Source organism: Camarhynchus parvulus, chromosome 1A, assembly GCF_901933205.1.
Source record: "Camarhynchus parvulus chromosome 1A, STF_HiC, whole genome shotgun sequence".
Classification (NCBI taxonomy): Eukaryota; Metazoa; Chordata; class Aves; order Passeriformes; family Thraupidae; genus Camarhynchus; species Camarhynchus parvulus.
Window position 1 is genome coordinate 13052018 of NC_044586.1, and position 13004 is coordinate 13065021.

At 42.7% G+C, this 13004-nt stretch overlaps 1 protein-coding gene across 2 annotated transcripts in view; it reads right to left on the reverse strand.

Annotated features, from left to right (window-relative positions):
* CREB3L2 (cAMP responsive element binding protein 3 like 2) overlaps positions 1 to 13004 on the reverse strand; it is a 74345-nt gene that overhangs the window by 31255 nt on the left and 30086 nt on the right. For both annotated transcript variants that reach the window (XM_030959359.1, XM_030959358.1), the window contains exon 2: positions 4813 to 5029. In XM_030959359.1, coding sequence (XP_030815219.1) covers positions 4813 to 5029 — 217 coding nt within the window. The remainder of the gene's footprint in view (positions 1 to 4812; positions 5030 to 13004) is intronic.

Genomic DNA, 13004 nt, shown 5'->3' on the forward strand with positions numbered 1-13004 from the left:
ATCACAGCCTACAAACACCTAGGGAAAGAGGTTTCAGAGAGCAGATGGTTCTTTAAAAGAAACAAAGGCTATAATGAGATCTCATCTGGATCTCATGACTGGAAGCTAAAGGAGGCCAGACTGCAAATAAAGCTGACAATTAACAGTAAGCATAAGTAAATGCCTACCTCTAAATCAAAACTAGCATGTTTCAGACATGCTGCTGCTCAAGTAGGAGTTACAGGGTGGATGCAGAGTGATCTGTTGAGACTGTGGACCTTGGATATACAGAAGTTCAAAAATCTTCTCATACTCTGGCATGAATTTAGTTGTTCTCATACAGAGCAATGCTTTCAGGCACATGGTGTGATTCCTGGGGTGTCCTTACACTGTCACCATGCAGGGTCAGGAACTGGACTTGATGATCCTGATGGGTCCCTTCCAACACAGAGTATTCTATGTTTCTATGAATTTAACACTGCAGATGGTGACAAGGATTGACTGCTACCTTTCCACATAAAAATCAATACAAACACAGGCCACTCCCATTAAATGGCTTTCCCCTCATTTCCTAAATAAACATACAAAAGAAAAAAAATGACACAGAATACAAGTTGCAGGAATGTGCTCTAAAAAATTACCAGTGTGGCTTTGACAGCAACTTTTGAAAGCATAAGTGAGTTTCTTCTTTCATTTCTGTTTTCTTTAAAGTCAGGGCAGCAGCGATTCCCATTTTCATTGTTCACATTACATCAATTCAGTATTTGGACAAAAACAGGCAGTAGCAGGACATTGTACCTCTCTATATATAGAAAATACATCAGGATATTTAATATAATCTAATATAAATAATAAAACTCTTATGACTCACATATACACATGTATATTAAATGTGTGCATACATATGGACACAAATAAAACACATGAAGACCAACCTGAGCCTCAAGCCCAGGGGTGCCTCTATGCAGAGACAGCACATGACACTGATTACTGCTTGTGACCCCCATACCTAAGCAAGGGTTTTTCATAGCCCTGCCTGATATGAGGGATGGATTTATTGTTGAAGGGAGAAAAGTGGGAGCCATGGTGTTGGGGGTTTTGTTTGGTTCGTTTGGATTTCTTATTTGTGTTTTTCTTTTTCAAAAAAGAAAATGTAGGAGAAAAGAAAATCTCCCCATGTAGGGAGATGGACTTGAAGTTTAAAAGTTGAAAAAGAAAATTCGAGTTTGAAAAGCACATTACAGAAAATCATAACCTCAGCAGTAAAAAACCCAGTAACAATACAGGTTACAGTCTGGGGCCAGCTCCAGTTTTGGCACAGCTAGGAGTAAAACACAAACACACCATTTCAGCAATCAGTCTGTCAAACCTTCAGCCAAGACAAGCCTCTTCAAATCCAAAAGTAACTTCAAAGCATTCCTGAGCAGGAAAGCACCAAGAGGAGGGGCAGGTGGGGACCCAGAGTAGCCTCAAACGCAGAGCCCTGCAGGGACTGGGGAAGGAATGCACCCAGCAACCTGGGCACAACCTGAGACACAGCATCCAAGCGACTGGCCAGCTGTCCACTGGCTCTGCCCTGCCAGGCTCACAAAGTGAAAAACACCAGGAAAATCAAACACACACCCACCACAACACACCCCCAGCACTCCAACTGGTCTCAGAGGATGAAGAGCCCCACAGAGATGCTGCAGGCTCTGTCACCCATGCATCTCACACGGCCAAAACACGGGACAGCCACAATCCCAAAGTTTGTACCCACAGCTAACAAGATCAAGCACAGAAGGGCAGGGAAAGAGCCTACACTAAGTCACAAGAATAACCGTAGTGCCTGCTGAAACTTGGGTCTTGCCTTGCTCCTGGCTGTCTGACCCACAGCCTTCCCTTTCTAAAAGGCTGCAGAGACTGGAAAACTGAAGACAAACCTGCACTGACCACAACAGAAAATCAGGCTTCCTTCCCTATTTCTTTACAGCTGTCAGAAATGACTCTGTGCCTCAAAAGGCTGTGATGAGATCTCCCTTACCCATCAGCCCTACTCCCAGTCTGCCCTCCCAGCTTCTTCAGGTCCTTTCAGGAGCCTTTTCCACTCCACAGCTATCCACTGTCCTTCTCCACAGCCATTCTGCAGTTGTTTCAGAAACCCCAGGGCTCAAAAATAGAAAGCAGAAACCTGGTGGGAGAGAGGTGGCAGTGCAGCTGGTGTGGACAGTTTGTACACAGGACACAGCCTCCTTTTTCATGCTCCAGCCTGAAGCCCTCCCCAGGCCATGTGCCTTATTCACCACTTCAGGCAAACAAAAGTGATCAACCAGCTGCAAGCAGATAGGTCAAGCCTGGAAATCTTTCTCCCTCTAGTTATCTTTAAAGTTTATGCAAAACTGAATCTAAGAATAGATTCTCGTCATGGGAAGAAACCAAATAATGCATTAAATGCCAGATGTCTTGTACCCATGTGCTTTAAAACTGACACCTTCAGAGAGCCCACAATAGCCACAGGCTGCAAGTATTCAAAGAAGTTATTCTGTACACAGCTGGGGAAATGGGCTCAATACAGTGAAGTCAGAAGAGTAAGTGGGGAAAGCCAGTGTTTGGACCTTGGCTTTATGGACATTTAAATGTGTGTTCACCTTCAACTTAACAGGACTTCTCGGAAAAGTTAAACCCAGACTTATGAGTTTTCTACGTTTTACAGTTCTAGCTCTTTTTAGAAAAACTTTATATAAAATTTACAATTACAGGAATAGGTCAATTCTGCAGTTGCAGAAATTATGGTAATGGCCAAGCAGTGGCCAGCAAGAAACAGCTCACAGCAGAAATTACTCATTTCCCTGCAGGAGTGGGCAGGAAAATGGAATCAGAGCAACCAATTACTCCACCATAATGGCTGAAAGGAAACATTAAATAATATTTTCAATAAGGTGGTGGAAGACTTGGGGTGGGGGGGTGGTGTTGCTCTGTTCTTTTAAAATGCTTCTAAGCTTTTTGATGTTTACATTTTTGTAATGGAGTTTCTCATGCACTTTTCATGTAAATAATGATTGTTTTGCATTCCTTTCTGGAGGAGGAGAGAATTGATGGACTGTTGGTTTGACCAGTGTGGTAGGAGAGGTAGCAATTTCATCCTCCTATCCAGGCTCACTTTTAGAATTCTATAAATATCGAAGCCCAGAAATAAATGTGCCTTTTTTGCCTTAAACATCTCAAGTGTATGTTGTTCATTTCATGTCATATTGCAACAGGGGGGGAAAACAAAAGATGGAAACAGACACCAAAAGGCTTAAACCTCTCTTGAAGATCATGTGCTGAACAAGGCCAGCATTTTTCTCAGCCTCCCTGCATGCTGAAGCTCAAAAACCATCCCTCACCAGGGAAAAATCATGAAAACACTACAAGAGCTCACCAATTTGCCCACTGGGATGGGTATTTGGAAAATGCAAATTTTTTGGACATTCCATATATGTCTCAGCTCCTGCCACTCCACAAAACCCCTCCCAGCTCCCCAGCAGCAGAGGATTGGAGCATACAGACCTCCCCCTCCACACTCTGTACTTTCTGCTCCCCAAAAGGACACTGGTGCTCCCAGTACCTGCGCCCTTACCCCACCCAGGGGACTGGCCTTCACTGGAGTTGCCAGGACCACTGTGTACCTTCACTGTCTAATAACAGAGATCCTTTCAACCCCCAGTGCCAAGCCCTGCAGTACTGCCATCCTCTTTTCCTGCTCTCACAGATTTAAGGAATAGAAAACCATCAGTGTGATGCCTTTGAATATCTATCAGACAGCCAGGTTAACTCTAATATTGCAATTTCCTTAGGTACTTCTCTGAGCTTCGCTGTTTTGAAGTCAATAGGTGCAGAAAGGTTGTGAGTACGATTCTGGGGTTAGGATTAAATAAAATCCCAAACACCAAGAACAGCTCCTCCTCCCTTATGAAACACTCTGCAGAGTGAACATAAGACAAAATGTTTTCCATTCATTTTCTATTTTTAAACCCACTTGTTAATGTTTCTTGGCTTTTTAAAACATCATTTGACTACAGCTCTATTACAGTGGTCTCAGCAGTATGAATTTCTTCAGGAATTTTCCCCAAAGGAAACTCCCCTCACTTTTAGCCTAATTTGAAGCTTCCCCCTATTAACTTCCATAAAAGTTTGGTTTCTGATGTTCCTTGTGCTAGTTTTCCCTTCCACAATTAATATCTCCTGTATGTGTTAATTTAAAAATATTCCTGTAAAATAGCTAGGAAAATGGAAAACTTTGTGTAGATTATGTTTCCCAATAATTTCCAAAAATCCTGTCTCACAATGAAAAATCCTTCTCACAGGTTTTATTAATTGTCCTCTTGTCAAATCTCTAAAAGATTTCATCCTGTTCCAACAGAGCACTTTGGACTACAAAACTGTGGATCTTCACAAACAGTTCAGCTGGTCAATGCTTAGCCAAAAGCACTAATCTCTCTCCCTTTTATTCTAATGCAGCTTAACACTCCACTGCTTTGTACTGTAAAGCTAATGGTGAAGCTAAACCAATTTTTAGAAGTCAAAGTCTGGCATTGCAATTATTCCTTATAGTTACCAGATACTCATGGTCTTGCTCCTCCACCAACTACTTCACACCACAACAAGAAGGTTGGATCTGCTCCTCCCACCATTCCTGCCTTTCCCCTTTTTCCCCTCCAGCAGTTTATAACTGCTGAACTGCAGGTAGCTGTTAAAAATGCTATGGGTTTTCATCAATTCTATGCATCACCATTTTCCACAGCCACAGTTCCACCAGGAGCATTTCATTACTGCATCATCACAACAAAAGAACCTGGGCTCAGTGTGTTGTACCTTCATTAAAGTTGTCATCAGTGGAGATGTGGGTCAGGGGAGACTGGGGTCGGGAGTCCCCACAGAGAGAATAGCTGTGCTCAGCCTGGATGAGGGGTGCTGGGGATGCTGGAGACAGTTCCACCTCCATGATTTCATTCTTCTCAGACAAGAAGGGATCATTCAACAGCTGGCCTAGGACATCAGGTGAAAATTCATCCAGGAACTCTGTGAAGTGCTGTGGAGACAAAAAAGCAGGGGAAAGTTTATCTCCTTGCTGTCTGTCATGCCAACCCCAGGAGGGAATAGATGAGAACAATTCTATATGTGCACTGGTCATCCGTGCCAGTCAGCAGCAGGAATCTGCCAGCCCTGTCAAACAACCTCCTCCTCCAACCACTGCTTCAAGCTGAAGAGCTACAGCTAGAACAAGAGTCCTCTCAGAGGCATGCATTACAATAGAAGAGCCTCTCATTGAACTGCAACAAAAATGGAAAATGGAAGCATGGTACTCATGTCCTGAAGCAGTCTCCTCCTGCCACCCCAAAGGTACACACTACAGTGCACTGTAGTGGGAAAAATGGGAAAGCACATCTCCCTTTCACAGAGTGAAAGATCCTGCAGGATCTATCACCAGAACATATTGTCTATGGAATAGAATGTAGGGGGTTAATGTTCACTGAAGCACAGAAGAAAAATGAAACACATTCCAGCACAGACTGACACCACATATGACTGTTTTAGCTGTGCAGAACACTCCGTGTGCTCCAGGAAAACGGGTCCATGCACATCCACAGCCAAGCAATTAACACATGTGCTATAAAATGGGTTTCCTGGTTGATTTATGTATCTATTTTAGAAGTAGCATTCCACCTAGAGCCCATACCCAGCTTCTAGGCCCCAGAGCTAAAGCTCCTGACAGCCAGTACTAATTGCCACTTTCTCTATTGCACTGAATTCATTACACCAGCAGCACATGTTAGATCTGCATGTAGCAGAGTAATTCCATGTTTGTTTATTATTCAAAATGAGCACAAACCAAACTTTGCAATCTATTTCATCCAAACTCCAGTGCAGTTCCTATCAATAGCCAAAAGCTTTGTCTCTTCTTTCCAATGTCAGAAAACTACATCTTTGACAGATGAAAAATCTGCACTGCAACAAATCACTCCTGTTCATCTCATTGACAACAAAGAATTCTATTTTTGGATAAAAATACTTGCACAGTGAATTGTAATGAGATTTTCTGAACAATGAGCCATTATCTACCATCTTATATAGGAATCTTTGTCAGCTCAGGCATGATGCTATAAAAGTCCAAGTTTGTTTGATCTGTTTAGTTTTTGCAAGCAATATTGATCTTGGCTCTTCATCATGCTCCCTCCTGCAGAAACAAACACTGAAATTCAAGATTCAGCTTCCTGTAGGCTAAATTGAGAATTAAACAAGTCAATATTGTGCAAACCCACAAGGGAAGCAGTGTGCTCACACCCTCACACACTCACATTTCACAGCTCCAGCAGCACCTGTGGCCTTGAAGCCTCATGCTGAAAACCCTGAGCACAGCTGGCTCCCACAGAGCTCCTGGATGTTCAAGCAGCTCCTCCAAATGCTAACTGTGCCTTTTTTTAAAATCAGCAAGTCTTGAGTCAATTCTGACCGACAATGAGGAAAAGAAAATATTGACTGAATACAAGGCAATAAACAGAGGACCACGCTGCTATGCTGGAATAACAAACTAGCTCAAGAAAAGCCTTTACAAATGGCAAAACAGATTTGTAGCCTCATATTTACTTACTCTAAGTCATAACACTAATAAACTCTTAGAGGACTCTGCAAGAGGGTCATGACCACCTTAGAAAGCCTCATTTATTTTAATTTTCATACCCAAGGACTCACTATAACTTGACAACCAGGGGCTTCTCAACAAGGAGAAAAGTGTAAACACCCCACTACACCACCCCACTATGCAAAGAAAAAGAATGCACATGAGTAGTCGAACATCCTGGTACATCAATAAAGACTCTGAATAAAACAGGGCAGGCAGCCATTAATGTGTAAACAAGGCACAGAAATACTTCCCATCCATGAAAAGTCAAAAATGAACCTATAAAAAGCAGTAAAAAGCAGTGTCTTTCTTAGGGACAATGATTTTCCCCCCAGTCTACACATTTCTTTTCATTTGGAGCAATGGCAAGAGTCCATTATATTTGTTTACATATTGTCCTAAAGCTGGAGCATTTCCTTCTTTCTAACTCTTGCATGCATCACTCTGACTGATGAGTAGCAGATGCTGGAATATGGCTGCTACAATATTTGTACCATAGTTCCACATGCAGCTGCTTTGCCACCAGCATCATCCAATTTCAGGATGTCATCATTGAAAATATCATACCTATGTGTTGACTTAGTCTGACTATTTAGATGTTATAACTTAACAGACTCAGCTTAAAGAAACATGGTCACAGGCTACTCAGCTATTTTTGGCAAATTCAGAAATAAATATTTTTATCAGCCTTCTATCTATCACTGCTTTGATATGGAATAAAAGCTTATCAAATGTTATTTTACTTTTCCATTTGACTGAAGCTAGGCCCATCAGATTTTTTTTTTTTTTTCCTTTCTGAATGGGGAATTTTACTAAAACCACTTCAGGAAAAGCAAAGGAGGAAACAAACATTCAGCTTCAGAAAACCAGAGAGAAAGAGGACCTCAGGGTGGGGAAGGATGTTAAACGCATTTGTCAATATTTGTGCTTTCTCCTTTTTACGTGCAGCTGCAAAGCAGCAAGCTGTGAGCAAGAAAAGAATATGCATTTATAACAGAACTATCTGAGAGCAAATAAATGGTTGGTTTGTAAAATGATTTTTTAGTTTCATTATAAGTATCAAGTTTATTTTTAATGGTCTGTGATGTAACATTGTACACTGGCCAATAGAGACTGCCACAGGTCAGACTGTGCAGCTACTGAACTCAGCAAACAGACAATTTTAGGGATGTGGACTTCCCTGATTTAAAAAATCACAGGCTCCTTGATTTACAGGAATTTTTCAGATGTGATACCCTTCTCTACTACAGTGAATGCTTAAAGGTAGATCACTTTTTGTCCCAAATAATGCAATTGTCTCATTGAGCGTGGCTCAGTTTGCTTAGAGAACTAAAGAAGAAAAGGCATCTGAGCAGCAGCTAAAGCAGAAACCACCCAGGGGCAGCCAGACTTCCAGCTCCCCAAAACTTCCACCTACACCTAAGCTGTTCCTTCTCCTTTCAGAGCTCATTCTCCCACTGCCAGCCCCTCTCCTCCTCCTCCTCCTTCCCTCTCTGCTTCCACATGCACCTCAGCAGTGCAACTTCCATAGCTGGAAAGCCCCAGAATAACCCTCAATTTTGACACAGTAGCAACCATCCCTGCGCTCAGGAACAGGAAAGGGAAATTTGGGAAGGAAACTGAGACCTTGACCCTTAGAACCTGTATATAAATTTGCTTGCAAAAGAAAGAAATTCTTTGTCTATGGCTTTCAGCTGGGCATCTTTCACCCAGAGAGTTCACCTTTACAAAAATTTAAAAAACAGAGGAAAGAGCACTTGGACAATCTGCCTTCTTCTTCTTTTCCCTTTTTGTTGTTAATACCTCTGTAGACAGCTCAGCTGCCAGATTCCTGCTATCCTCACACCCCACTGGCAGCCCCAGCACTAATTGCAGACATATGTTAGTACAAGGAGTCTGTTTGAATTATTAAACTGTCCTCACCACATCGCAAAGAGATGTGTTCAGCTAGGGTTTTAACCTCTGTAAAAAGTCAGGGATTTAGGACAGATGTAACCTTATCTTCCACCTCCCTCTCCCCCAGAACCCTGAGAAGAAGAACAAAACAGCAGCACTCCTGTTTACACACAGGAAGGAAATGGCAGCCCTGAGGAGTTTCAGCACTCATCTGCCTGGACACTGGCTCATGCCTACATCCTGGGTGTTTTTGGGGAACACAAACACCTCCAGCCATGCTGCTGCAGTGAGCAAACAGAGGAAAGCTCTCACATCCGGGTGCACAGGGGATTTTTGGGCAGCTCTTGGAAAGTAGCATTTGGCTGCACACCAGCTGTGCCGTGGGCTGCAGCTCTGCACAGCATCTGCCTCTTCCTGCCACACAAAGGCCCTTTTCTCCAGCTGCCTCAGGGACCAGGGGCTTTTTTATTTCTTGTCTGATCAAATGAAGGTCTGTGAAGCAAAACACTCAGGTTTTGCTAGGTGCATGGCGGTGCTGGCTTCTCCACAGGCTGACCTGAAGTCAGATGAGAGCAGCACTAGCCCAGTTGGTTGTTTGAATATGATGCTACCATGCCTAAAAATTGAAGTCATCTTCAGAAAATTGACCTTTTAAGAACTCATTAAAAAAGGAATACAGAGAAGTCAAGAGCCCAAAATGACACTTCCCAATTCTATTTAATTTTTTAAGCAAGTAGCAGGCTTTGCTGAGGCTGGAAAATGCATTGCATCGGCTACAAGTGCCACACACCAGTTGTAGCAGCGCAATCCCACCTTTTCCAGCAGAGCCATGCCAGAGGGGAGCTGCAATGGCAGCACCTTTTGCACACTGCAAAACAAGGCCAGCTCTCCCAGCAGACCAGGGCAAGGCAGCCATGCAACATGCTAGGGTTATAACCACCCACAAATTCAAGATATTATCCTCCTGGGAGTTAGTGGCTCCCTCCTGGCTCATCCCAAAATCTCCCCATCCTGAAGGGATCTGTCACCCCTCCACAGAAGGAACTGTCAAGTACACAACAGGCACTCATAAAAAAAAAAATCTCACCATTCACCTGTAGGTACAAACAGCCTGGGTTTCATGTCTTTATTATACTGTAAAATCATTTAATGTCTCCTCAGTAACTATACTGAAATTCCCTCACTTGTGGGAGAATATGAAGAGTAACACAAAACTGGTATTTGAAACCAGCAATGAGTTCCACTGTAAAAGCAGACACAATTGTTTGGACTCTCACACCAGCATTTACTCACTTGAAGCACTAAAAAAAATGTGGACAGATTTTAAAAAATCCATTAAGTGAATAACATACAAGTTGTGTCATAAGCAAAACAAATGCCAGGAAATTCAGAGCTAATAGATTTACATGGTAATTAAATCTGCACATCTTCCCAACTTGCTCAGGTTACACAGTTGGAAATGCTGAAGTTCATGCTGAGCAAATCTTATAATCCACCCCATTATGTACACATGTATGCACACATTTCCATTGCAAACACTCAAATATTTCCACCCCACAACCAGCAAAGCAGACATGCATTTTTTTAACTTATCAGGGGGATTTTCCAAGAACCATGCTTACTCCTTTGCCTGTCTTCCAAAATATTCTTTCACTCTTTTCTTCAACAACTTCCACCAGGAAAGTATTTTGTATTTAAAAATATAACTAAAACCTAAATTAAATTCTTAAATAGAGAGGACTTAAATATGGGTTAAAAGAAAGAAAAACAAAAATCAAAGAAAGAAAGAAAGAAGCCCTTGTGCAGCAGAGACAAGGGTGAGAAACAACCCTCAAGTTCAGTCCTTTAAGTCCACTGTCTGCAAGAAGAGAAAAGGATGCTATTGCTCCTTCCTAGCCCAAGCCTCTTGGGAGTCATGCAAAATAGGAAAATCCTTCTCACACTCCCCTGCCCTTCTCCCAGTGCACAGCTCTTGGATCTAGCCTAACTTTTCACCAGGCTGGGTGCATGTTTTGCTGTTTCCCACCCCCTTCCCAAGAAGCCAAAGCCAGAGGAGTGAGTCACTGGGGCAAGAGCAGTGAGTCAGTGAGCTGGAATCCCTTCAAGAAGGCTCCCCCCATGTGAGTCCCTGACTGAGACCTCCAAGTACATTATTAATTCTGTGTCGCAAGTAAGCATTTGGATTAAGATCTCAGGTCAGATGTAGCTGTTTTTTCCTCTCAGCTCTTCCCCCACCCCCACAATGCCTTTTTTTTTTTTTTGCCAGCTTGAGCAGCCGAAGCACAGAACACTGAACCTCTCCATTACTTGTCCCCATGCCCTTCCCCTCACCAGTGAGCAGCAGGGTCACAATTCCTTACCCCAGTGACTGCAGAGCTGCAGGACAGGCCTGGCTGACCCATCTGCATCTCACAAGCCCCCAAGAGTAGGGGCAAGCCTCTCTTTGCCCCCTCCAGCCAGCGTGGCTCACACCACACAGGGAGGGGAGCTCAGCTTCCAAAACTTACTCACTGGGGTCCCCAATGATTTTTGGCACCCACACAAGATACCTAAAGAGACCAGTTATGTATTAAAAGCTGTGTAGTGAAGAAAAGTATGTTTGGTTGTTTTGTTTGGGTTTTTTTTTTCCCATGCTCCAGCCATGCAGTGCCTGTCATAAATATTTGCTGTGAGATAACATTAATTTGCTTGGTTACACCCCAGCAACACCTCCAGGCTCTCTGGAAGGAACTTGGATTTACTACAAGCTTTACATCAAACTAGTGTCTTCTGTGGAACTCACAGGGTTAAACCAAAAAATAAACAGTGAAGAAAGTTTTCAGATTGTATACAAAATTTACAATTCATTGGTGGGCATTTATGGCCCTCTTTGCTGCCCAAGAGCTCAGCAGCAGGGATAACACATTTTGCTCTTGCACAGCCGGTTCAACTTACAGCCATTTTTAAAAGAGCATGGTTGCTCCAGTTCCTTCTTGACAGGAGACAGATCTTGGCAATATAGGAGAGTTTTACACCACTTGGGCACACTGCATTTGGCTTCATTTAACATCTTCCCTCAACATGGAAATGGGAGGGGATGAAAGCAAAGAAAATACATCTCAGGCCTCCTGCAACAGCATCCCTTGTTGATGGGTACAGATGAGCCCTCTGTAAAGGGCACAGCCAGCACAGTTCCTGTATTTTAAACAGAATCCACTAGTCCTGCATGCACCTTAGAGATCACAGAATATCTCAAGTTGGAAAGAGCCCATTAAGATCACCAAGTCCAACTCCCAGCAGACTTTAGAATTGTAACAGGAAGGAGGAAAAGATAACCACTGATACTGCTAGGAAACCTCAGAAAAATCATAATTTCACATTTAGGTTCCCATTAGTGCAGGGGACCTCCTGCACAACACAGATGCTCTCCAGTTCAGCTGTTTCATGTTTAAAGCGCTCTCAGCAGCCTCCTCCCTGAGGACCAAATTAGTATCTTTCAAAGGAGGATCTTTCACCAGTCTGACTGGTGTAGGTAGAAAAAACTTCTGCTCTATCAGCAGTGCTTGCTAGTCCTGACTGACAAGACACTTGACATTTAAAATAAAAATCCTTACACTTTCCTTCAAAAGTGTTTCTTCTTTAATGGTTGCAAAGTTTAAATGGCAAGGTTCCAGCTTGCAGGAGCCATCATTCCTTCTTCTTCCTAATGCTGGCTGCAAACCTACACACCACCCATCAAAATCCTGCCCTTTAATTAAAGCTGTCTGTTATTATAAAATAAGTAAGGCTTTATGATCAGTATTGGCAGCTTAAGGAGAGATTGGGCATGTTATTTCACAAAAGAGTTAGTAATCTTTGTTTTACAGATTTACAGTACTGGTTGGGGGGTGTTCTGCTGCATTGTTTGTTTGTTTGTTTGTTTTCAAGAATAGAAACTGAGGCTTGAAAATACACAAATTTAAACTCCTCAATGTTTATTTAGGCACTCTTCAGCTTTAAAGAGTCAGACTATCAAGTGCCTAAATGCAGATACCCTGAGTTGATTATGGAAAATATGAATTAGCTTTTATAAAAACTACCAAAATTTCATACAAATAATGGTTGAAATTGCAGATGTGTGCATAGTTTTAAAAAGAAAAAACACACCATGCACATATAACCCTTTCTTGAACTCAAGAAACAGGTGCCTGAGCAGAGTGGAGGGAGAATAAAAAATTGAGTTCTTCTGTGAAACAAATGTAAAGAAATCAACAGGTCATATTGCCCTAAACAGAGGGATGAACTGCCCAACCCTTGCAGAGCTCAAGGATCAGCAGCCTTTGGCTAGCAATGACCTGAGCTGCCTGAGGGTTCAGACCCTGCCCAGCAGGACCTGTGCCTATCACACAGATATCTGCTATCAGGGCAGGAGGAGGAACACACTGGCAGGACTTTGTGTTCAGTGCTGCTGTCACTGAGGGTTACACATTAAGTACCGCGCACTAAAAGAGTTGGCTGTGTGTCTAATACT